The 26,798-nt window shown below is 39.3% G+C and overlaps 3 protein-coding genes across 4 annotated transcripts in view; 1 reads left to right on the top strand and 2 right to left on the bottom strand.

Annotated features, from left to right (window-relative positions):
* Positions 1–9,697, bottom strand: part of plx (PTB_TBC1D1_like and TBC domain-containing protein plx) — a 45,866-nt gene extending 36,169 nt beyond the window's left edge. The window contains exons 1-6 of one of the 2 annotated variants that reach the window (XM_090171394.1): positions 8,739–9,697; positions 6,811–6,996; positions 6,263–6,745; positions 4,422–4,969; positions 4,155–4,359; positions 1,233–1,337 (exon numbers count right to left, since the gene is read on the bottom strand). In XM_090171394.1, coding sequence (XP_090027520.1) covers positions 1,233–1,337; positions 4,155–4,359; positions 4,422–4,969; positions 6,263–6,745; positions 6,811–6,996; positions 8,739–9,119 — 1,908 coding nt within the window. In that variant the 5' untranslated portion in view covers positions 9,120–9,697. The remainder of the gene's footprint in view (positions 1–1,232; positions 1,338–4,154; positions 4,360–4,421; positions 4,970–6,262; positions 6,746–6,810; positions 6,997–8,738) is intronic. The other variant, XM_090171395.1, reaches the window with a different exon arrangement.
* LOC149947760 (DNA mismatch repair protein Msh3-like) lies at positions 1,738–25,831 on the top strand. The gene is made up of 21 exons (XM_090170959.1): positions 1,738–1,828; positions 1,901–2,205; positions 16,259–16,362; positions 18,842–19,128; positions 19,263–19,371; positions 20,539–20,773; positions 20,847–20,977; positions 21,043–21,203; positions 21,275–21,475; positions 21,548–21,742; positions 21,830–21,959; positions 22,019–22,197; positions 22,266–22,434; positions 22,498–22,562; positions 22,629–22,745; positions 22,820–23,045; positions 23,125–23,279; positions 23,475–23,661; positions 24,875–25,001; positions 25,503–25,662; positions 25,744–25,831. The coding sequence occupies exons 3-21, from the start codon at positions 16,276–16,278 to the stop codon at positions 25,829–25,831; spliced, it is 3,009 nt and encodes a 1,002-aa protein (XP_090027085.1). The 5' UTR covers positions 1,738–1,828; positions 1,901–2,205; positions 16,259–16,275.
* On the bottom strand, positions 13,104–15,908 carry LOC149947761 (uncharacterized protein C15orf61). The gene is made up of 2 exons (XM_090171396.1): positions 15,389–15,908; positions 13,104–13,306 (listed from the first exon to the last, which is right to left on the bottom strand). The coding sequence occupies exons 1-2, from the start codon at positions 15,795–15,797 to the stop codon at positions 13,191–13,193; spliced, it is 525 nt and encodes a 174-aa protein (XP_090027522.1). The 5' UTR covers positions 15,798–15,908; the 3' UTR covers positions 13,104–13,190.
* Positions 25,832–26,798: the final 967 nt, after the last annotated feature.

Below are 26,798 nucleotides of genomic sequence, written 5' to 3' on the forward strand. Positions count from 1 at the left end.
ACGGCGAATTTCCGATGCGAATGATAATAAGCAATAATCCAGTTTTATAAATAGCGTCAACCAGGAATATCAAACTGCATTAGGTAGTCTAGCCTCAGTCGCTAGGATGGGTGGGGACTTAGTTATTATGACGTTGGTCACGCGCCGTCACTCAAAAATTGAATTGAAGGGCAACGTTTTGAAACTTGACTAGCTTTCAGGGCGACATTAAGTTTCTAAAATTTTAATACAGATCTTTTTGATTGAACGAAAATTGGTAACAATATTAATAAAAAATCCCTTTATTTATGATTATCAAGTCATTTTTGTAAAAGTACAGGTATTTTTCTAAGAATCACGAGTCATTTTCATCGCCAGTTAAATCACGCAATCCCGGAAACCTTTTTTGGATCGAGTCAACGACAAACGCCTGTCGCCTGATTGACCCAAGTGATTACGTGAAACGCGGAAAGGGACCGCCCATCTTAGCCCCAGATGGTAGAAAGGGTAATATTCGATATTCATGGTTTGAAATGAAAACATTCATGCGTCAACGTAATAGGTCTTTTCTATAAATTAACTCTGCCTTCCTGTTATAATGTTTTCTTTCGTAGGAGCGCGTGGTACGATTATTCTAATAAAGCTCTGTTATTTTAGTTTTATACTGTTTGCTCAATTTATTTGATAGAAACATCTATTTGACAGTAAAATGAACATTAGCACGAACTTAAAATTGTACAAAGTCACGAAACGGCTGAGTGAGCTAAAATAAAAGCACGATTTGTTTTAAAATCATTGTCCATACTCCAAAATAGCTAACTTTCTTGAAACTGCCTTAGTGTTATCTCTGGATATCAATTGCATCTTTTAATCTATATTCTGAGATTTCCTTAACTATGAAAATATTTCTAGGACAAACTGTTTTCTACAAAGTGACAACAGCCTAATGTCTATTCTTAGAACGCGAATGCAATATTCCCGTATCACGAATGCCTCGCACCCCAGCACCGATGCTTAAATTGTTATGTTCTGGGAATAATTTAGGATCTCAAATCTGGGCATATTTCCAAGGGACGATTCAAGGCATAAACATGATTTGAATTTAAGGCAATACGAGGACCTCGTGGCTCGAGAAATACTTCACGTTAAATGTGCATTTACGCGAAAGTCAATGCACGTGGAAATCTCGCGTGGAAACAATTATAGATAAAGAAGCAAAGATTTGAGCAAAAATACGAAGGCAATTAACTTACGACTTGCTTGGTCTGACATCGAAAAACGTATCCGACGTAAGCTTCCGTTTGCGTCAAAGAAACTTCTCGGCAAATGAATCCGAAATGGTCGGCCTGTTTAACTCCCTGTTTTGGGAAGAAAAAAACGAGCAAAATCGTCAAGCCATTAGCATTTATACTCTATCTTCCTCGTCGGTACATTTACCCCCAGAAACTCTTGATCAATATACACCTGGAAACGAACTAGAACTTTAAAAGAAAATAAAGATAAAAACATTCTTTGGGTTAATTTTATCTCTTAAAGCTGAAAGAAAACCAGGGCACTTTGCCAGAGCCACTCTCGCCGTCGCTGATAACATTGAGAGAGAGTGTGTGTCTTCCAAACCCGCGTTCTTATACGAAAATGCTCTCAGATAACGTTAACCGTGAACTGATCGGAAGTTTCCCCCCCCCCCCCCCAATTATTCGATACCGCTACTTCGTTGGTAGTTCAATATGTGGCAATATCTGCTCTGATAACTCTATACCCATCGTTCCTTGTACCAGGAGTGCGGAACAAATTAAAGAGACTTCGGGAAAAGGGGTTATTCCTTACGAAACTTGGCACAGACTGTCAGGTATCTACTTCCTTAAGATGCAAAATGGGAACACGGCGAAAATTTCTAGACAAAAAATAAATTCTTTGACAGTTCGCAGGTTGGGATTTTGTCAGACCTGACAGTAAGCGTCGCATTCTCTTCACGCGAACACTGGATGCGTGAAACTCATCTAGTTCAAGTCCTGATAATAAAAATTCGTCATGAAATACACTTTTTGTATTTTGGTGTGGAACGCTGACACTTGAAGTGGAATACGCGACGAGGAGAAACTAGCTGTAGACTTATCTCGGCAACTAGTGATTTAAATTGACGAATTAACTTTATTTAAATCATTAATTAAATCAATTAAACACTTATGAAAACATCGAAAGAAAGATTTTCGCCAGGACACTACGGTATGTTTTTACAAAAATTTGCATTTATAGTTCTAGTACTACATTTACGGGAGGAGGAAATTAATTCCCCTAAATTCCTCGTGACTTTATATTCCCTTTTAAGAATGAACTATAAATTTTCGCCTGGATACTCTTTCCAACCGCGAATAAAATACAATTGAGAAATATAACTGCGGCATTCGCGAAGCGTACACGCAAAATCTCGAGATTGGGAAGCGTACCACTTGGCGCCGTTACTTATATCGAAATAAACGTGAATTACGTCACGCCAGTAGCGGAAGAGAGTATTCCGAACTATTTAGTACTTTCTTCACCCTACCTTAATCGAATCATAATGATGAAACTGTCTTCCTAACGCGTCTGTTTTACGAGCAAAAAGAACGAAATATTTTATAAACCGTGTCAGATTAAAATTAACGTATAAAGCGGTATGGCGTTTTTTCTATTCATCGGTTGGAGTCCGAGTACTGGTAAAGCACAAGCTTCCATCTGCTCCCCCGTCGATACGAGCGACTCCCAGCGACGCCAAAAAGCGTCCAAGTGCCGTATATATGCGCTGTCACGTTTCCTAGAATAATAATCCTACACCTGAAAACAAATACTACTCCCCAACAGGAAGAGAGGGAAAAACTACGACGAAACATTACAGTTTTATCGGAACAATTTTGATCTGACGAAAACAGTGGAGTGTATGTTTGTATCAGAATCGCCATAAGCAGACACTTCGAACTTTGAAGTGTTTATAAAATCGATTTCGTGTATTCGGTTCCCAAACTTCAACAAATATTAACTGTCGATTATTTTTACGATAGAGTTAGGTTGCTATAATTGACAAGCGTCATCCAAAAGGGGACCGAAAATTTACCGATTTCGAAATTACATTTTACCTCTATAGAGTAGTATCGCTCTGAAGCTATGGCAGTTTTTTGTCCATAGGAAAAAGCGTGGGTGACGTCTATATACGTCACGTCGATATTACTCTATATTATGAGGTCTAGCGGGCTTATTTACCATAGCATGGCGTCTTAATTTCTACCGGTGTGCGAGTCTTGAAAAATGGTGGCGAGTCCTGTTCGAGTCCTAAATTTATCCCCAAGCCGTTTAAATTAAGAAACACAGTATAATTTTTAAACTAATTACTAAATGATATGTATATTAAAAATTAAAATTTATATTAAAATTATTTTAAAGTTGGTAATTAAAATTGTTTGAAAATATTCAATTGGGAAACCTTCATCCTTTAACTCGAGTCCAGTTCAAGTAATTTCTAAGCCTTGGCGAAGGACTCTGGTACACGCGATTTTCGAGAACTCGCCCACCTCTAGTTTTTTCATTCGCCAAAATAATATTTCGTAAAGTCAAATTGGTCAGCGGTCAAGTTCTAATCGGTTCTGTAGCGTTATTAAGAAACCATGTGGCGCGTAATGTACCAAAGATATATCAGTTAATGTTAATTAAAATATATCTAGAATTTAGTAACTACGTAGACCGATTACGTAGCACATAGTTTACTAACGCTGCCAAGCTATAAGAGACCGAATTGAAGTTGGACACCAAGCGGACACAAAAATTTCGTACTCTTTGCAAGTAGAACCATTTGGCGATGACCACTATAAATTATAATAATAATCAGCCAGGCTAATAGCCAAGGCACCACCTTAGGCCCAAGTCATCTAGCGACTTTTGATGTAATTAATTAACGCGGCCAGGTAGGAGGGTGGTGGCAAGCCCTTCATGCTACACTTACTATTACCGTTAACCTCTGCAAGTTTTGGTGGAAAGGGGAAAACGAAGAAATCAGTGGAAAAACCTCTTTAACCAATCAAGTTTTTTTCCAGTGACACAGTACTAGCTGGGATCGAACCCGGCTCCTCTCGCGGCGAGACGAAAGTGCTAACCACTCCACCACCCCACCTTTGACACTCTCCGGAATGAGGTGTGTTACTTACTTTGCAGCAGTGCGATATGTCGCTGAAGGTTTTCCTTAGCATAACTTGTTTCATGTCCGTTCCGATAAGACACAAGTCCAATTTCCCGATGAGCAGCAGCATCGCTCGGCTCAGTTGCTGGTGACTAGAATGGCCCTCCGTCCCGCTCGAATCGGACCCGCTTTTGCGTTTCAAGTCCATTTGACCTCCGCTGCTGACCCTCGTCCTGAAACGTGATCGCGGTTACGCTCGCTGACGAAAGGACATTTTACAGAGAGGTGCAAATACCTGTAAGGTGGCAATGAAACTTGCTTCGAAGTCCTGCTCGGGATGTCGCCGCTGACGGATCGAACCCTCTGGTTTAACGCGGTCAGTTTGTCGGCCGAGAAGGCGTGCGCAGGAACGGGCGAATTGGCCGCGTTGTTCGGAGTAATCGAAGAAGCCCTCAAATCACGCAATAAGGATTCTCGACCGGATATGTCCAAACTCTGCGAATGGGTCACGAATCCGGAATCGCTGGAGCTCAAATCGGAACCGGGCACCGTCAACCGTTGAGCGCTGTTGGGAGAGATGGTCGGCGAAGTAGGCTGCGAAGTGGGCTGCGAAGTTCTGGCGACGACGACGACGACCGGCTCCTCCTGACTGGCGCACTTTTTCAAGTCTCTTATTAAAGAGTTCCGCGCGTGCACGTCCATACTTTGAGTATGCGTCACTAAAGAATGAATGCCGGAACCAGTTATGTTTTCCAAAGAGGAATTCGTTGATGGAACGCTGATTTCCGGAAGTATCACGTTTGTCGCTAGCGCTGATGCGGAAAATCCTTCTTGACCAGATACCTTTGCGATGGAAACAAAACAAGAATTTATTCAGAATTATGGACTTATGGCGTTTTCCTTTTGTCCGCTCTGAGATCGTTCCGAGAGTAGCTGGGACCCTGGAAGTGAGAACTCGATCTTCTACCAAAAATCAAGCAAGTCTAAAATAAGTATTATATCTAGAATAATTATCAATAATCAGCTAGGCTAATACCCAAGGCATCACCCTAGGCCAAGACATCTAGCGATTTTTATTGACTTTTTAATTCGGTTGGCCGGGTTCAATTGCGTAGGAGCGTGGTGGCAAGCTCTTCATGCCACGCGAGCCAACAGCTCCCTACACTATCTATTACCGTTAACCTTAACAAGTGGGGAGATAACTTTTAAACTCTACACAGGAGTGGTTCCTAGTTTTCACCCAGTGTCACAAGCTGGGATTGAACTCGGCTCCTCTTGCTGCGAGGCGAAAGTGTTAACCACTCCGCCACCCGACCTTAGAAATAAGTTAATAATTTCTTTCAAAAACCAAGCATCTCGACTTGCTTGAGTTTAGATCTGAGGTAAATTTCTAGAAACTGATTTCGCGATGGCTCCTCCGCTATGGGCAGGGGCGAAGCCATGGGGGGGGGGGATCAGCCACCCCTCATCTTTTTCCCGAGTTGGCGAAATCAAGAGGGCTTCGCCAGCACCCCTCCCACTTGAGATTTGAACCACCCACCGCCCCACCTTTGACGAAAGTTACCTTCGCCCCCCCCCGCAAACAGAAGTTCTTAGTGCCATCTAGGAGCAACAAACACAAGGAGAACGCAGCTAGCCTTTAAACACGCTAACGAAAGGTTGTGTACAAATTTCATTCGACGAGCGTCACGAGCCTTTACGCTGAACGTTTTACGGGCGGGGGGAGAAGACAATTTCCGAATTTTCCCCTTCCGACGGCAGCAGGCGCTAAAGCGTCTAGCCAATGAAAAATGTACACATGAAAATCCACGACTTTTGAGGGGTTGCGTTCTCCTTGTGTGGGGTGTTGTTTGTTGCTCCTAGGTGCCATTACCATGGCTTCAATTAGATTAAGATCCGAAATACGTCTTCGAAGTCAGTACAACTCGAAGTGGTCTTGACCAGTGTTCTAGATAAATGCAGCACGGGTTTATCTCAACAAGAACTGATCGAGATTGCTAAATAGACTCACGTAACTGGAATCGGAGAGATCAGAGAGCGGTAAAGGAAACCACCATAAAGGAATAAAATGCAAAATTGGTACTAAGGCTACATAGCAGGCACCTCTTTTGGGACATATTGGTTTTTATATCGAACCTCGATTTGTTGACCGTGTTCGGAGACAGTTAAGTCCGTGGCCGACGATCCGGCGCTGCAGATGCCTTGATCCGAGCCATTCTCGTCCAGATTGGGCAGATCCGAGCTGGGCAGGTCCCCGTGACTTTTCACCTTTCCGTTCCGCAGCTTATCGGCCCTGGCGCCACTCGACGCGTTATTGTACTGTCCTAGTTCGTTTTCCTTGATATTGACCATTTCCTCTAAGGCACCGTGAGGTAGGCTGGACACGCTCGTGCCGCTGCCGTGCCTTTGCCGACCTCCGTGGACGGTGTGTGTCGGAGACGAGCCTTGGTTGACGGGTGACACGCTCAGCTCCGGCGTCGTCGCTTTGGGAGACGTCGAAGGGACGACGACCGGGGTGTGCTTTTGGTGCTGTTGCAGACGAAGCAGTTCTTGGTCGTGCTGCTTGAAGCGGTCCACCGCTTCGTCGATGAAAGACGGAGGTGCTCTTTTGTGCGTTACCTGCAATCGAAATTACCCTTCGATTATCTCATCGTCCATATGCTAGTCGACATTGCGACACTAACTTTAATTTTGCCCACGTAGAGGAGTTCGTACTGTTGGGAATTCGTGGAGTACGAATCAACTGAGCCACTCATGCGCGCCACCAGAGGCACAGACGAGACTGACGAGGCCGACGCTCCGCTGGTGGCCAGGAACGTCCCTCCAGATCCTTTGGCCATATCTCGCATTGTCGCGAACAACTCCAATACCTGGGAATAAATTTAATTTATTTGTTTATACCATAAGTGTATAATATTGTTACATAAGTGTGACACTTCCTATTCTTCACATGCAAAAGTTTTACTGGGAGCTATTCGCAAGACAGACTGCATTAGGGGCTTCATCGCTGTTTTGCGTCCGCTTGCTAACGCGTCACACGAAGCCTTTGACAGCGCCTCGCTAGGGGGATATTTTCTTCTTGTGATGACGTCACTCCGTTACTAGCTCTAAGTAAAATATTCCCCAAAGTAACAAACTTATGGAACAATATTATAGACTTATGTTTATACTTAATATTTAGCTAAAAATAATAGAATATTTTCATAAAATGTTGATTTGACGCTGATATGACACCTGTATTAGCGTCTAGATGCAAAAGTCGTAACACCAGGAAAATAAATAATTTAATACATTTTAAGATTTCCGCTTCATTTATTTAAGTTATTGCCTTTTGAACCAATTTTTTTTAATTAATTTACTATAAAATACGAATTTCTGACCACGATTCTTTGTTTTTTTTAGAGAAAAAAACTAACTTTTCAATGACTAAATTTCAAAAGAAACATTTAAAACATTTTGTTGGTTTTTAACTTTTTCCGAGAGCAAAACATTAAACTGCGTAAATTCGTTTCGTAATTCCCAAAAAGCAACTTACATATATTCTAAAATAGTTACCAGCACTAGACACAATCCTCAGTGCTCGGAGTTGCAACCTTTATACGAACTTTACGCGACACCCTCGATATTACTCAACAGCCACGAAAGGGTTTTCGAAGAAACGCAGCTCTCTCAATGAACGTTAATACGCCAATTGGCGGGAATTGGGGATTTGCTCTATATTTATAAACAGCCCGAACGTAGGCCTACACAATAAGTGGGGCATCCTTCAATAAAATTGTTGTTTTAGTTGCCGAGTGACGTCTGTCTTTAATTGTAGAGGAAGGGGGAGGTCACGCTTATTTCTAACCTTAGTCTCTTCTTACGAAAAGGCGGCATTTTCAAAACCTTTTTTATAATTGAAAACCAAAAATACGGTAGTTTTAGGTCAACCCTATTGTCATTTCTATTAATTGCTTATACGTGTCCCTTAAAGTGTTTTTTCTATAAATTCTTAGACTCTAGTGTCCTTCATATGAATTCCTTATAAGGTCACTGTTAGTGTCGTTCTCCGAGTTATAAGACGTTAGCGTTCGGTAACTCCTACTGTAATTTCTATGAATTACTGATAAGACGTTAGCGTTAGGTAACTCCTACTGTAATTTCTATGAATTACTGATAAGACGTTAGCGTTAGGTAACTCCTACTGTAATTTCTATGAAATATTGATAAGACGCTAGCGTTTGGTAACTCCTAGTGCCTTTTTAATGAATTCCTTAAGTCATCTATAGCTCTAGTGTCCTTTCTATGAATTACTTCTAGGACAGTAATGTTAGCTCAGTGCTTATGTCTTTCTATGAATCCCTAGTAAGACCATAGTATTAAGTCACTCCTACTGCCCTTTCCATGAATAACTGGTAACACGCTAGTATTAAGTCACTCCTACTACCTTTTCTATGAATAACTGGTAACACGCTAGTGTTAAGTCACTCCTACTGCCCTTTCTACGAATAACTGGTAACACACTAGTGTGAAGTCACTCCTACTGCCCTTTCTATGAAAAACTGGTAACACGCTAGAGTTAAGTTCTTCCTAGGATCCTTTCTATGATTTCCCGAGGATGTCGAATACTTACCGTAGCTTCGTCGGTGGCTTGGAAGACGTGACAGGTGAAGGGTGCCTCGGCGCACTCTCTGGTCAAGTAGGTGAAGCAGGCCCGGTCGTGCAAGTAATGAGCCACTTTGCAGATGCTACTGAAACGGTGCTCGAAAAGCAGCTCTTCAAAACCGCTGATGGAACCCGACCGCGAGCAGCCGATGGCTCTCAACGACGTGTGGGTCACTTCCAACAATATCGTGTCGGCGTCCTTTTGACCTTTGCTCTTAATTTCGGCCACTACCCACGGCAACATGGGGTGGGTGAAGCAGCGGTCCAACACCCCGCAACCGGCGTATTTTAGGCGGTAAGCCCGCGAAAAGGTCACTTTAATCTTCTGCGGCCGATCTTGGTTGCCCATCTTGGACACCAACAATTTTTTCAACTCAGTCTTTAAATATATAAAAATATATCTGATTTAAAGTTTTTCGTAGCAAAAATTTCCTAAACGTACAAAAACGTGAATATTTTCTTCGGGTGAATGCGAGCGGAGCTATCGGAAATGGGTCGGAGCTAGACGCGCTACCGAGAAAAGGTTTGGTTCTATTTTAGCACATCGACCACTGGCAACCACTCCAATAAGCCTTAGTAACAGCGCACTCGTACGGATTCGCGACCTTTTTTCCGGAGCAGCTCGGCCCGCGACGGGCGATACCTTCAGCCGTTCAACTCGTTCGACAATGAATCACTCGCGCGTTTCTATCACACAGGCCCGACATTTAGCCATATTCTCCGTCTCGACAATTCAACGAGATTCTCGATGCGGGAAAGGTAGTTTTTTTGCGATTTCATTGCTTCCAAATGACGACTCTTCGATCGCGGACCTGTTTTGGTATCACAGCCTTCCTCTTATTCTCAGTGTATTCCAGCCTCTCGCGACGCGAAACCCGCTAGCTGCTAGGAGAGAGAGAGAGAGAGAGAAAGCTAGAATCCACGCGCGCGCGCGCTCTCTCTCTCAGCGTTTTCGGGAAAACAGCTGATCCTTGATGACGCAATAGAAACGTGTGTGTGTGTGTGTGTGTGTGTGTAATGGTATAATGTCGTGCTAACGGGCCTTCGCTCTCAGGATCGACAATACAAGATCCTGGCCGTGGGGCGCGCTCTCTATTCTGTTGTTTTTCTTTTCGTTTGCCTTTTTTTAATCCGTAATTTTAAAGAATATAAATGACAACACGAAGAGATTTTAATTTAATCCCGCGCAAGGACGAAAACATTCTCTTCTCTCTAAATACTTTTCCCCGTTTGCTTTTTCCGGGGATTGAAGGAAGGAAAATTTTCCATTTAGTTGGAGGTTCTTGTAGTGACTTGACGTTTCTATATACTGTATTACCATAAGTAACGTAATAGAAAGTACAGTGATAGTTTCTATTTTCTTGCGTTGTAAGTCGGAAAATTTTCCGGAAAATGACCAGGCTTATTGCGAATTTAAGAATACAGTGATTTCAGCATCACGTGACACGACGTTCCCTATGCTTTTTCCCATAGAGAAAAAATTCCGCCCAAAATGGCGGCCATGGCCAAAGCTACGAACTGAATTTACTCTATAGGTTTCATTAAAGCGTCTATTGCTACTAGTCTATGGAAATTTCAGGTAAAGGTGCACGAGAAACCCACGCCGACAGCCTACATAATGGATCTGCCAAGGCTCATTGTAAATTGCAACGTAGGCAAAACTAAAAATAACGCTTTATTTGGCAAAATAAAGATAAATTATTGAATAAGAACGTGAAATCGACTATACTAAACATTCCGTTCGTTTCTGAAAATGGTTATTTTAGAATTTGAGACCTCAACGAGTTTGAGCTTGTATTTATCGCCGTCACCCTAATCTGGCAGAACGGGTACCTGCCGGGAGGCAAACATCATACGTACTCTAAGGGGGGAAAACATCATACATAGTCTAATGGGGGCAGACTTCATACGAAGTCTAATGAGGGGCAAACATCATACGTAGTCTAATGGGTACTAAACTTCATACGTAGTCTAATGTGGGGCAAATATCATACGAAGTCTAATGGGGAACAAATATCATACGTAGTCTAATGAGGGGCAAACATCAAATGTAGTTTAATGGGGGCAAAAATCATACCTAACAATGGGGGCAAACATCATACGGTAGTCTGATGAGGGCAAACATCATACATAGTCAATGGGGGCAAACATCATACGTAGTCTGATGCTGCAAACATCAAACGTAGTCTGATGGGGCAACATCATACATAGTCAATGGGGGCAAACATCATACGCAGTCTAATGGAGGTAAACACCATACTTACGTAGTCTAATGGGGGCAAACATCATACGTAGTCTAATGGGGGGCAAACATCATAGGTAGTTTAATGTTGGCTAACATCATACGTAGTCTAATTGAAGCAAACTTCATACGTAGTCTAATGGAGGGAAATCCATACGTAGTCTAATGGGGTAAACTTCATACGTAGTTTAATGGGGGCAAACATACGTAGTCTAAGGGGGCAATCATCATACGTGATCTAATACGGGCAAACATCATATGTAGTCTAATACGGGCAAACATCATAAATATTCTAATGATGGTAAATATCATAGGTAGTTTAATGGGGGCAAACATCATACAAAGTCAATGGGGGCAAACATCATACGTAGTCTAATGGAAGGAAACTTCATACGTAGTCTAATGGGGGCAAAAATCATACGTAGTCTAATGGGGTAAACTTCATAAGTAGTCTAAGGGGGCAAACATCATACGTAGTCTAAGAGGGGAAAACATCATAAATAGTCTAATGGAGGGCAAACATCATAAATAGTCTAATGGGGCAAAAATCATATGAAGTCTAATGGAGTAAACTTCATACGTAGTCTAAGGGGGTAAACATCATACGTGGTCTAATATGGGCAAACATCATAAATAGTCTAATGTGGGGCAAACATCATACCTAACAATGGGGGCAAACATCATACATAGTCAATGGGGGTAAACATCATACGTAGTCTGATGGTGGCAAACATCATACGTAATCTGATGGGGGAAAACATCATACGTAGTCTAATGGGGGCAAACATCATATGTAGTCTAATGGGGGCAAACATCATATGTAGTTTAATGGGGGAAACACACGTAGTTTAATGGGGGAAACATACGTAGTCTGATGGGGGCAAACATCATATGTAGTTTAATGGGGGAAACACACGTAGTTTAGGGGGAGACCTGCGTAGTCTAATGGGGCAAACATCATAGGTAGTCTAAGGGGGGCAAACATCATACGTGGTATAATGGGGGCAAAAATCATACCTAACAATGGGGGCCAACATCATCCGGTAGTCTGATGAGGGCAAACATCATACATAGTCAATGGGGGCAAACATCATACGTAGTCTAATGGGGGGCAAACATCATACGTAGTCTAATGGGGGCAAACATCATACGTAGTTTAATGAGGGAAACATACGTAGTCTAATGGGGCAAACATACGTAGTCTAATGGGCAAACATCTTACGTAGTCTAATTAATGCATTCATAGCTCGGCAAAGGGAGGCATTTACTCCGTTACCTCTCTCCCTCCGTATGTGCTCATGCCTAGAAGTAATTTGCCCAAGGAACATTGCTCGGATGAGACTTCCGTTTACACAATCACTCAGAGACAGACTATCCATAACCAAAATCGTCTAGTGCCATACTTATGGTTATTATGTTACTTATGGAAATATGTCTTAGAAAGAGACTCACCCCGAGATACTATTGGTCCGTTTAAAAGCTAGTTTTTCATCATAAGAGTGTGTTTTATTGATCCTGTCTGTAGCAGGGGCACATATGAGGTTAATTTTTGTACAGGCTATTTCCAATTAGGTGAATCAATATAAATGTATGATAAGGTTACGTTTGACCAATTTAAAAAAAGGTTAACTCTTACATTCTAGAGAAGTGAAACGTATATTTATGCTAATATAGTTAAATTTAAATTACAGTTCCAACATTTTATTTTTTATATTTTCCTTAACTGTGGTCGCGAGAAATGGTTATTCTAAATAATAATTAATATCAAACAACTGTAATTATTTGTGTTGAATATTATAACTATATTAATTTAACGTACTAGTTTAGAAATACTACTTTTCATAAAAATGAATGTGTTCTCTTTGGTGATCCCCGGTAGAGAGACCACGCCTCTCCGGTTTTCCTCGTGTAAACTTTCCCCTCTTCTGATTGGATTGACGCTTTATCTCCGTGTGGGTGGAGAATATCTTTTGGTTATCATGAAAACAGAATAGTTCACTCTTATAATAAATAATATAGTGTATTATAAAGTATTTTCAAATTCTAAATAATTATGCCATAAATTAGAATATTACAACTACGTCGGTTTTATTTTGTGGAAAACAATAATCATAATATAGGGTTTATTTTATTTACAGGAAGTTGGTACTTCGAATAATACATTTCTTTGAAATATTTCTATTTATCTTCGGGAATTAAAAAATAAATTTTAACAGTTCCGCCATTCGTCTGAACTTCTTCGATATGCTTTATTAAAAACTTCGCTGCGAAACCGTATGCCAGCGTAGGGATACCTACGGAAAAAAAATATTTTATTGTTTAAAGTCTTAAGACAAACCATTACATAGCCAAAGGGTAAGAATACATAATCGCCACTAGGAATGCTTATTCGAGTAAGACATGGTGGAAAGTTGTCCCATTATTCCACCACAGCCTCAATCAGTAGAAACAATTGAATAGATCTAAACTACGCTCGCGGAATTCAGTGTAGTTTAGGTGTTGACTCTTTTTTGGTAGTGAAGTATTTTACAAGAAATAATCGATTGCTTGCGGTGTACCAATGTTAAAAAAAAACGTTTTGGAATTTACTTGCATAAGTCGCAAATTGACTGAGCCCACGACACGCTGTTTAAAAATTACTATGAATGAATAATTGAATTGAACCCAAAAATTTAAAAAGCGAAATGATAAGCCAAGATCTAAAAAATACACGATGATTACGTATCAACTTCGAAAAAAATACGTTTTCAAATTCTAAAAACCCTTATCTTTAACAATAAAAGCAAATACAAGCATATAATTAATTTAAAACTATTAAAATTGGTAAACGTTTCTGCTTTTTTAACAACGTCGAACTGGCTGTCATTTTGTTTACTTTTTATAGTGTAGGTTTTCTGCCTCCTCCCCAGTAGAGGAAAATAGTGTTTTCCCTTACATCTTCCCAAAACTTTCCACCGGTACGGAGAGAAAGCATACCATTCCTAGGAAAAAGTTTAATACACGGGTTTCTCAGAGGTAGATGTAGCAAGCTTTTCAAGTAAAATCGACTCTTTGGCGATCCCCTAAAGCGCGATATTTGAATACAGTTGAAAGGTAAATCCCTCCAGTATTGGACATATTCGTAGCTTGCTCGTGGGTGTAGCTTGTGTTCGTTGTCATGGTAACGCATATAGGTCAGCCATGACATTAAGAAGCCCATGGCGGTCACGTGATTATATCGTGTGGTGTTTTGCCTCGTGATTTGTGACGTGAAATTAATGTCATGGCGGACGTTTCAAGGCCTAAAAGCTACGAATAGCGTTCTGATAATTTTGCTTAATTAATTTCGTCTCCGCTAAATGTTTGACTATTCTGCGAGGGTGACAGCTCGACGTAAAGTCATAGATATCACCGGAAGTTTAAAATATATATCACGGTATATTAAGTAAATCGTTAAAATTACAATGTACTAGTTTATACCCAAGGGGGATCGAGAAGGGGTTTAAATTTTAGTACAGCCATAGTCAGTCTTGGAAATAACACATGTCCACTGGTCCAAAACCAGTTTATTAATTGCTTGGACCAGTTTTTTAATTAAGATACTGGGGGTCACTGGTCCGTAGGACCAGTTTAATAATTCACTTTTTTATGGGCATTGAGGCGGGACCAGTTTAAAAATTCAAGCTTTCTTCCAATTTCTACTTCGACTTTTTTCTTTCTAACACAATACTAGAGATGAAGGGCTTACGAAGTTAACAGCAACCTTTAGTAGTGGTATTAAGTTACAATGAATAATAAAGTAAAACACCACGCGGCGCGATTCACGATTCGCGCCTTCTCGAATTATAAACATTTATATGGTTTCTAGAATCTAGACCTATCCACATTTCACATTCCATAAAAAATAATTTACAATGGGACCAATAGAAAAGAAATCATGGTAAGGGTCACTGGTCCTAAGGACCAGTTTATTTTTGTAGACAATAGGGGTCACTAATCCTAAGGACTAGTTTTAAGAAATTCCTTATTTCCAAGACTGGGCCCATAGTTACATCCAAGGGGGGAGGGGGTTGACATGGAAACCCTCCCCTTGTCTACGCCACTGTTTCGCCGCGCATTAGGTTTTCTTCCAAAAAGCATTTTGAAAAAATCAGTGGCAGCCTGAGAATGTACATGTTTTAAGCGAATAATATTAACTGAATAAGAAGCTAATGATAAAATATAACTTCTGATGGCACTGATATCATCGTAAGTGTCACCAGTAGATATATGTTATGAACTTCTGGCATCTTTTATTGGCCTATGCCTCTGGTGTCACTAAAATCAGAAAAATTCTAGAAGGTCTACCGCGAATCACACTTCAGTCATAACTGCATTAATTATTAAAAAATAATTACCAAGATTAATTAGTTTGATTATTTTGAACGAAAAGTCTTCAATTTCTAAATTCATAAATGGTCTTTTTGTGCAATGGTATTTTATATACGGGTAGCAACCAGTTCTTAATACATGGTAGTTCAATACTCGCAAATCACTATTTTCAGAACCGGAATCACCCTTTAGGGATACTTGCCAGTTGAAATGAGAATACCCGAAATGATCGTTTAGAATAGAGTCATAACGAACAAAAAAAGATGTCCAATCAGGACCGTTTCTCTTGATCAAATACGACGTAAGAACATCCGAAGCGCACGGTTTAGAAATTGGTTCCAATTTAAAGCGTTTAAATGGGGAAGCGTGAAACGATTTGTTTATTATCACCCGCAGTCTCGTTACTGGGCCATATGAAGCTTTCAAATGCGTCATAGAAATACACTGACCAGCCCTATGATAGTAGAGGCACTTAATTTAGCATACTTCCCTTGGGCAGAACGTCAAGCAGACGCGGCTGAGAACTGAACAGTTTTCAAACAGGGTGGCTCGAACTCGAAAAGCATGTACTTTAGAATTATGGTAGCTTCTCACTGGGCTAGAACTGATAATAAATATGAACGTATTACAATTTTGACGTAAAGTAAATCATTACGCAACCAATTTTTGGATTTTTTAACTAAATAATTTAGTCAATTATTTTCGCGGAATATTGTAGCAGCCCTACGCGATAATAGTCTGCATTTCGGTCTGCTAAGTTTTAACCGTATGAAATTGCTATGTTTCCCGCAAAATCACTTTATTAAATTATCCAATTTTAATATCACTTATATCCGTTTTTTTTATTCAATCGTGTTCCAATTTTATTACTAAATCAGATTATTTGCCTTTTGTAGAGCTAATTCGCTAATTCATGAAAAGAAAACAAACTTTGCCTAAATCATCGAAATATTTTTTTGGAAAAACAAATAATGAAAAAGCCAGACCTACAGAATCTACAGTAAGTTATAATTTTCTTTTTCTTTTCGTCATGTTAACAACATTTGTTTGTTCTTTAACGAACGAACCGAGCGTTTGTTACGGCGTCAGAGGCTTAGAGGGGTGATATTTATCGAGTAGATTTATAGAACTCAGTGGAGAGCTTACGCCATCTACCAGCCAGTATCTAAACGCATTCTTCGTCCCAAATTTGAAATCTCCAGCAACAACACACTATTACTGGGTGAATCAGATAAAGATGGCGATGAATGGTCCGTGTGTTCCTATAGTTCATACATTTTTTCTATCTAGGAAATGGTTGTTTTTTATACAATATTTATTATTTTTTGTATCAAAAATGCATTAATGTACCCAAGGATATGGGATTGCCCAGATTCTAAACCCCACCCTAGCTGCATACTTTGCAGCAAAAGTTTGTCTGTCTGCTTTAAATTTTTCGTGAACTCTCGGGTTGATGTGGGACTTTTAGGCAAACAAATAACTTAAAGGACGTATAACCTCGGCAGGGACGGTCTAGCTTCCTCCAATACTAACTTGTCACGCGCGCTAATATTGACGGAAGCAAGACCTTCCCTGCTGAGGCTATACTCCCTTTAAAAAGAGTGTTGTACCAGTTGGGTTCCACTCTCATTTTCTTCTTTTAGTGTTTTCCATTTGATTGCTCGAGATTCCCTCCGAATCTGTCTCTCCCGTCATAGATCTAGCCCCAAATCGACTAGAGTAAAACCGAAAATGGAACATTCCATGAACATATTCCCGCGATTTGTTGTTTTTCGTCTGCTAGTAATTAAAATTTTCGCGTCTTGGTCTGCCATTTTGCCTCCGATCTCGATCCGTTGATCTGTCGAAATCGGCAGATCGGTTTTGGGCGATCTCGGAACACCCGAGAGCAGGAAATGGAACACATGAAACTCGATCGGAGCAGTTCCCAGCACGCAAATAAAACATAAAATGTTGATCAGAGCGATCTAAGAGCAGTTTGAACAGGGTTTGACCCATAGCTTTCCCCACGCCACTTTAGTAGCCGTCGAAACTTTGTGTCTGGGTCAGCCGAGGCCATTTCATGAAGATTGGGCCTCGTTTTTGTATCGCACTTGGAAGTCAATCTCTCCCGAGTCGATCACAGTGTGTAGTGCCGCCCTGTTCAAATCGTTGTTCAGAAAACTCTTGTCTGTTAATTTGAATTTAGATTTTGTAATAGGCGGAGGCAATTCGTTGGTTTTTTAGTAGTCATGTACTGTTCGAGATCAAAAATGAAAAAAAATCTCGATCCGTCAAAATTGGCAATGCGAATGTGCAGAAGGGGCGGATATCGAAATATTCAAATATCGATTGTGTAAGTTCCATTTTAAGTAGTGGCAGCTAGGAGCAACAAACACAGCACCCAACGCAAGGAGAACGCAACCCGTCAAAAGTCGTGCATTTTCTTGTGTACATTTTTCATTAGTTAGAAGGGGAAAATTAGGAAATTGTCTTACCCCTTTCCGTAAAACGTTCAGCGTAAAGGCTCGTCCAGTGAAATTTGTACACAACACTGCGTTAGCGTGTTTAAAGGCTGGCTGCGTTCTCCTTATGTTTGTTGCTCCTAGAGTCCTAGGTGTGTCAGAATTTATAGCCTGGTGTACCTAGCAACAGGGGCCATACCACCGGAGGCCTATCATCATAGTGTTCTACGCCAGCGTCCCCAAGCACGGACAGGTGACAAATCCAGCATGGGTAGTAGTACCCTACTACTGATGGTCGCACCTTAGACGCAAGCCACTCAACCCAGCAGAAGGTGCAGCAACGGGTGGACCAATCCCCACTTCGCACACAGAAGTGGGAGTAAGAGTGGATGCTATAGCAACTCCAGCCGACACCCTACCTACGTAGGTAAAGAGTCAAACCCTTTGGAGAGAGCTCCTAAAGGGGGACGACGGGCACACAGCGGTCCACATAACCCGGGACAGCTGGCACCGGATATCCCGGTGGGCTCCAAAAGGCCGGGAAACAGGACCAGTTTTTAGCCCAAACCTGACCGAAGTCGGAGGTGGAGATAGGACCATTTGATCAGAGCTAACATCTCCCAGTGCGCCACCGCCCTTATGGGTTACAAGAGCCGGACCCTGACTCCCCGGTAAAGCCACCAGTTATCGCACACTCTAACCCATGTTGCTCCTAGGTGGCAGTATGTTACGCTATATTCGGTATTTTAGTCAAATCTTAAACTAAATGCTTAAGCGGACGTAAAATACCTGTTTATTTTAGGTGCCTAAGCCTTAAATTGATATAATCCGTGGTGTGTCGAAGTATTTCATTACGTCGGAATTACAGACCGCCACGATTTTGAGTTTCACCAATACTATCGATAGTTTGATATTTCGATAGCAGCCTCTTCTGCACACGCGCATTGTCATTTTTGACGGATCATGATGTTTTGGTCATTTTTGATTTTTACAGAATAGCCTCCTGGTGATCATTTCAAATCTTTTCAAATTCAGGTCGGTTGTAGCGGTGACGCTAAAACAGTTAAAGAAGTACAAATATCAGAATCCACGAAGAAGAAGCTGAAATTATTCTATTTCGATATCGATGACACCCGGAATACGGCGAATAACTGCACTAATTTAACCACCACTTCAAGTTTCCACACGTCAAATGCGCAAAATGTATTATTTTTCGGAACAGATGCTGGTTTTTGCCAAAGCATTGAAACTCCATTATATACGCGTGATGTTCCCATGTTAAATTGTACTGAAGATAATAACAGTCAACAATCTCCTTCCAAGTAAGTGATAATTCCCTAGACAAGAATGAATTAACGCTCAAATATTATCAGTTAACGTTAATTAATTCTTGGTAAAAGGTATCTACGGCCAATGCGATAAAAGTAGTTTTAATTATATTTGACGTTTTATTTAGGCTAACTCAGTTGCAAGAAACATACTTGTCGTTTAGAGACACGAATCCAAATGTATTGCTTTTCATTGAATGTGGCTACAAGCACTATCTCTTTGAGGAAGATGCCGAAGTATGAATGTTATGTCTATTCGATCGTGTAATTAAGACATTACTGGCAGCGACGGCGATCCCGTGGGGGCTCTGGGGCGAGGGCCCCCAAAGAGAAAAACAGCAGGAGGCAGAGCCCCCACTGAAAGATATTTGTGCGGAAATCCTCCAAGATAAATTATTGTTTTTATTATTTTAAAATGTCTTATTTTGGTATTACTAAAGAAGGGTACCGAAAAAGAAATAAACTTAAAATATAGTTCTATAAAATAAAACAATAATATTATTTTAGTTTCATGTAAATAAATTTTATATAAAAAATTCACCCGAGCCCCCACAAGAAAGTTTTGCGATCGCCGCCGCTGATTACTGGTGAAATTTTATGACTCATGAGGAAGTACCAACGAGGGGCGTAGTAAATCTGGTGGTGATCTGGAGAAGCTATACCCTCCAGCGATCGTCAAATGATTGCGTTTTCCATTAGAGTGCTTTCTAGCACTAGAAATCAGCCCGATGAACATTTCATGTTCCAATTGCGTATTTGTACCTGACCTGCTCCGATCAATTCTTGCGTGTTGTATTTTTGCTCTCGAGATCGATCTAAACCTAACTGCCGATTTCGGCAGATTAACGGAACGCTCGGTCAGCTCCAAGCAATTTCTTTGCTTGTTACTTTTCAACTAGCATAATATAAAAGAACAAATCTCTCTAATCTTCGAAACATGTTCCAATGTTCTCGAACGGACCGAGGAGATAATCTCGAACAGTCAAACACGTTTTAGTTTTATTACTTTTTTTGATTGTAATGAAACTGAAAAACATTCACAGTGTGAAATCATTCAATAGCCGCCAGTTGTTATGCTTTAAATTTGTAAAAGTATCTTAATTTTGAGCTGGAATTTATTCACTTGTAATAACATTCCTTACGAAAATGACTTGATAAAATGTCCGAATTTGGATGCCAAATCAAATCAAGACAACCATTTGGGATTCAAATGGGTCTTGATCTCTTGATTCCAGTTGAATCCAAATTTGAACGTTGGATCAAGTCAATAATGGTTAGTTATAATTATTTTCAACTTAATACGGTTAGGATGACCAAAAATGTATACTTAAATTTTGCAACGAACCATTTACTTTGAAATTTTACAGATAAATCTGAATTGAGAACGAAATTTGTACCCTTTAGATCGCATCACCAATATTATTCATATCGTGTTTCACGTATCACAACTTCAAAACCGCCTGCGTTCCCAGTCATAGGTTAAATATTCACGTCAGGAGACTGGTCTCCAAAGGATATAAAGTCGGAATTGTCAAACAAACTGAAACGGCGTCTGGTAAATCGTTGAAGGAGTCCAAGAATAGACTCTTCGACAGGAAATTATCCGCTTTGTACACCAAATCGACTCTCATCGGGGAAGGTATCAACAACCTTTTGACTTTTCTTCTACACGTATCAAAAAACGTGAGCTGAAAATATTATCTATATTTCAGAAGTAGATATCGAGGGTAATTTATCCGAAGATCACAATGTTAATGGAAGTATCAACTATTGTGGTTACCTTTTATGCGTGTATGAGCATTGTGCCGCCAGTGATTCCAAAATCACCGAGTTCGGAATTACCGTAATTATTTTAAGGCTGTGTTGATTGGTATACGTTTTCTGAATAGCGCTTCAATTTTTCTTCAGGCTGTCAGACCGACGACCGGAGATTGCTTTTATACTTGTTTCGAAGATAATCGCAATCGGGAAAATCTACAACAATGTTTGACAGATTTCCAACCGATCGAAATAATTGTTTCTGAAAATATTCAACAAGAAACTGATCATCTGATCCATCATTTCTCAAAGTACAAGAACTCTCTGATCTCTAGTAATGTGTCATTGTAGGATATTCAATTTTTCTTTTCTTAAAAATTAGGTCCTGTTCTGAAATAGTACGAATTGAACGACTTCCCGAAGACAAATTTTCCTTTTCGAAAGCGATTGAAAATTTGACAACTTCCAGCAGCTTACCATCGAGCGAAAGTGTCAATCTCCCAATCCCTGTTATGTGCGCATTTTCGGCTTTGGTGGATTTCTTAAAGGATTTTGGCCTCGAACGTGTAGTCAATGATTTAAAGTTAATATTAAAATTTACTAGAAATCGTTGAAGCGCTCGTTTTTAGAATTTTAAATTTTATATACCTCTTAGTTCGATGAAATTGTACGAAATTGGGAAAAATAATACTCATCTAAGTTACTTGACCCAAAGAAATCTCAACATATTTGTAAATCGATCAAATGGAAATTCGTCCGAAAGTTTGTTTGGCTTGTTTGATAAAACAAACACGTCATTCGGAAGTAGACTATTACGGGAGTGGGTGAAGCACCCATTAAAGAATTGCAAGTAAGACTCACAAAACCGCTCTATAGATTTTTAACCGCGTTCTCGGGCTTAGGAAAATTGCGTATGACATATTTTTTTTATCGGAAGATATATACTGGAAAGACAAGATTTGATTGGAGAAGTTATGAAATTAACGGATTACTTGCGTCCTTTGAAATCAGTGATGGCAGGACTACCTGATTTGGAATATGGTCTCGCTGCCACGTATCACAATAAAGTTAATAATAATTCTGGAAAAGGTTTAAGAAAGCTGTTGAACGTCGACTTTATTTTCAGTGCAGCTGTTTCAAATTGTACTCTCTGCTGAAGTCGTTGAATTCCGTGAAAAATGTCATTACCAATTTGTTAGAAGACCAAACGCCAGTCAATTTGCTATTGCCCTTACTGGAAAAGGTTCAACGAAATTTGGCCAAAGTTCCTCATTATTTTGAAATGTTGAATGAAACCGGAGCTAGGTAAGCAAACTATAAAACAGTAACTTAAAGGTTTTCCCATCTTTAATTTTCTTATAATTTATTATTAGGTCGGAAGATAAAACTAAATTGTTTAAAGACGTATCAAATATTCGCGGATTTTCTACAATTCAGGGGGAAATTGACGACGTATTCCAACAATTGAATAGTCACAAAGAATCAATCGGGAAAATTGTGGGGATTGACAATTTTTCTTTTTCAACTTGGAATAATCTTCAGGTACATCTAAATTTTTCATTGTTGAATTTGCTTCAAAATGACCAAGCTGTATATTTGTAACAGTTTCTCATCGAAATCCCTTGTAATAAGGAAAATATAATCCCGATATCATGGAGGAAAATTAACATGTACGTACTACGATATTTAGATTTATATAAAATATAAAGGTTTTAAATTTATATTACCACGTGTAGGACAAAGTTTATCTCAAGGTACAGATCACCCGAAGCGGATGATTACTCTCAAAAACTAATCTGGCTGGAAGAACAACAACTGTCTGTTTGCCTAGAATATTGGAAACAGTTTATGCAGTAGGTGTCGTCTATATTTTCATTACTTTAAATTAGCGTAAGTTAGCTCGTAACAGATCGTTCATTATTTACAGAAATTTCAGTTCAAATTATTTTACATTTAAAGAAGCAGTTCAGTGTTTAGCCCAATTGGATTGTCTGTTATCCATCGCTGATTTCTCTAAACAACTTAACTACTGTAAACCCGACATAGTTTGTTCGGAAGACGAAACTGTATTTGATATTGTTGGTGGCAGACACCCAGTCATAGAAAAATATTTGGATGACGACTTTTTTGTTCCCAACAATTTGCACTTGGATGTAAGCTATTTCGACGTTCTTTCGAAACATTTTGCACAATGCGCGTAGTTGATATGTCCTTTTTGGTGTTCCATTTCAGAACAATATCAAATGTCTGATAATAACTGGACCCAATATGGGTGGTAAAAGTTCCTTCATTTCTCAAGTGGCTTTAATCGCGATATTATCGCAGGTCGGCTCTTACGTTCCAGCCGTGTCCGTCAAATTGACTCCAATGGATTCTATTCATATCAGGTAAGTCTACGCCTTATATTCTGTGCCCCCCAGATCCGACAGTCTCACCGCCTTCCTGACACCGTGTTTAATATTTGATTGAAATTACCATTGCAATTTACATTCACAAATTAACATTGCCTTCCCCACCATTAAAGACAACTGAATGTGGTTGTTTGGATTTATTTAAAATATTTCAATATAATCGTTTTTTAGAATGGGTTCCGAGGATGAAATTGAAGAGCAGCGTAGCACTTTTTACGTTGAAACAATTGAATCATTGAATATTCTGAACAATATTACCAGTAAATCTTTGGTTCTTTTTGATGAACTTGGCTGTGGGACAAGTACCCATGATGGAATGGCTATCGCCTACTCAACCTTACATCATCTTCTTCACGAGGTACGAAATATCTATTAAAGGGATTATAACCCTAGAAGGGAATGTAAAGCTACCGTAAATACTCACTAAAGGCGCGACAGTCTACAACGTAGTATAAATTATTGCCGCGATCGTATATCTCCCAAATATATTTCTATAAACATAAGATCAAGGCCCCCCTAAGTTTGAAACGAATGGGATTTTCACATTAGCCAAATGACTGGTCAAACTGGTTATATGAATCTACCTGGTGGTGAAAAACCGAAACTTATTCTCAAATCCCCCAATGTTTCGTATATGGCAAGAGGTAGTATAGGTGGTAGCATATGTAACATAATTACTCATAAGTGTGCCTCTGTTTAACATCTCTGTATTAAAAATTTAAATGAGACCTTGTTTCACAGCCACCAAAGAAAATACGGACTAACGTCGCGTAAAACTGGTTTTAACTTCCTTTCCTCCCCGCCAGAACTAGTTTTGATGACGATAAAACTGCCATCGACTGGGAAGTGACGTCAATTATGTCATATCCTTGCAACAAGGTATCATTGAGAAAAATTTCTTTCTGTCATACTTATGAGTAATTATGTTACATATGGTGGTAGGGTTGAAGGGGATTGAGAGGATTTGCACTTTTTCTCCGCCAGGTCGCGTAGATCCAAATTTTGATATCCCCCGCGTCTAGGGCCGAATACATGGGCTCTTATGCCCAATTCGAACTTAGGGGGGGGGGGGGGGGGGTTGATAGTCTTATGCTATAAACCTCGTAGCAGATTGAGAATTTGGGATCTAGTCTACAGTCTAAACTAACGCGCCACTAGTAAGTTTTGACAGGAGCTTGACCTTATAATAATAATCAGCTAGGCACCAACCTAGGCCCAAGTCATCTAGCGACTTTTATTGACTTTTTTAATTCGGTTGGCCGGGTTAAATTGCGTAGGAGGGTGGTGGCAAGCTCTTCATGGCACGCGAGCCAACCGCTCCCTACACTAACTATTACCGTTTACCTCAACAAGTTTTTCTGGAAAGGGGAAACCGAAAAACTCCCTGCTAAGCTTATAATCCCTTTAATGTTACGGGTAAAATTAATGTCATGGTTAAATCGGGGCAGATATTTCAAAGTGGGATTTTATAAAAAAAACACACGAACAAACAAAAATATTGTTAATATTTCAGGGACATTTTAAAATCCTTAATTGACAATTTCATTGATAGGTTTCTACATACTTTTTAGGTACAATGTCTGACACTTTTCGTAACTCATTATATACCAATCACGGAATTGGGAATGCAATCCGATTCACTTGCCCAAAATACTCACATGTCGTTTGATATGTGTCATTCTTCAGAGAACAGCCAAGGTAAACAACTTTCGTATAAAAAGGTTATCAAAATAAAATAATTCACTATTCTGAGGTAATGCGTTTCAAACACAAATAAATCAATCTAGCTTTCACATTGAATGTGTTTGATTATTTGCACAAGCTTGTCAACAACTAAAAAAGGGAACCTTAGCAGTCTATCGATTGGCGTAATATTCATATTTTTGTCCTAATGGTTTCAAATATGTGAAATGCTCCAATTAGGACCCAACGCCCAAATTGGCAATGCGATTACGATTCCTTGAAGATTCCTATCGATTTTTGTATCATTTACAACGGTTTCATAGATATCAAATGCCCAAATTTGTCATTAACCAAAAATCATTATGTGACTGCACTGTATTTTATATCTTTCTCGATCTAGGCTAGAACTAAACTTTAAAATGCGCGGATCAAATGCGAACAAATGCCCAATTTGTTTATATATTCTCAATTTGCAATAGATATTTTTTTAAACACTAGGCCATTTGTTTTCATTAGATGATCATGAAAAAATATGTTTCCTCTACAAATTAAGCTTTGGAACATCGAAGGAGAGTTACGGCTTAAATGCCGCAAGATTAGCTTCATTACCTCCGATGATAATTGAAAATGCCTCCCAAAAAGCGCAGATTTTAAGGACCGCCATTGAAAATCGGAGGTTAGTGAATCTTGGGTTTTAATTGATCCGATTTTGTAAATCGAAGAAATTATAATCAAATTAATTTTTTTTCTACCACAGAAAGGCAAGAAGAAATTTTGTACAAATTTTTAACCGATGCGATTTAAATTTTCGCGACGTACTGGATGCCATAAAAGTACAAGATTAGTTTTATTAAAAATCTAGATCTCTGTAATTTTAGAATAAATATTTATAACAATAGAAAATTATTTCCTTGTGCCATGATCAGTTAAAGGCATTATAAAAGATAGGCAAAAGATTTTACTATACTTAGCTTGTCTTCAGTAGCTGAAGTAGTCTATCTCAGACAAATGATAAAAAAATAAATACTACTGAAACTTCAGGAACGAATAAAGTTTTTACTAGCCAGTTTTATGTTACGACTTAATATGTAAGAGCCAGTTTCCATTATTTATTCAATAGGCTTTTGGTCTCAATCGAAAATTAGCTGACAAAGGAGATTACCTGATTGTAGCACAGCGCCAAGTTCGCTTGCGGCGTACCTGTGAACTTCATAATCAGGTCGTAATGTATTAGGTTTATAGCGCAAGAACTAATGTTTTTTCGTCAATAATTTGTTGCGCTTCCGATAAGTCTTTAAGTTAATAAAATAGTAAGTAAAACTTGAATTTCAAATTTAAATGTTTTTCTTCGAGGTTTTTAATGTGAATCTATACCATAAAGTTAAGCAAGTATGGTCACGCGTGTCTAGAAATATTTGGTATCCGCTTACGATAAATAGTTTATTTCTGAGTTTATAACGTACATAGGAACAAATTTTGTCTTTTGTTTCTTCAAATTACGTATCAGATAGTCAATAATTTATTTACAATGTTAATTACTTATATCTTTATATCACATCTTTTTTTATATAAAAATGTATCTTTAAATATTTGTGCTTGGTTAAACCTCTGAGTACTTCAACACACTAATAATGTTTGAGCAATTTCGTTATAATTCAACTAGAAAATATGTATGTAGCTTTTTCGTAAATTCTTTGATCTCTCAACCATTTGTATAATATTTACAATAACAATTACCAAACGAAGAAATATTCGTAAAATAAATGACCTGATCCAATTAGGTCTTTGCTTTACTCATGCCAGCGAAATACA

The sequence above is a fragment of the Leiobunum rupestre genome, chromosome 4, assembly GCF_980474605.1.
Source record: "Leiobunum rupestre chromosome 4, qqLeiRupe1.1.hap1, whole genome shotgun sequence".
NCBI classification, from domain to species: Eukaryota; Metazoa; Arthropoda; class Arachnida; order Opiliones; family Sclerosomatidae; genus Leiobunum; species Leiobunum rupestre.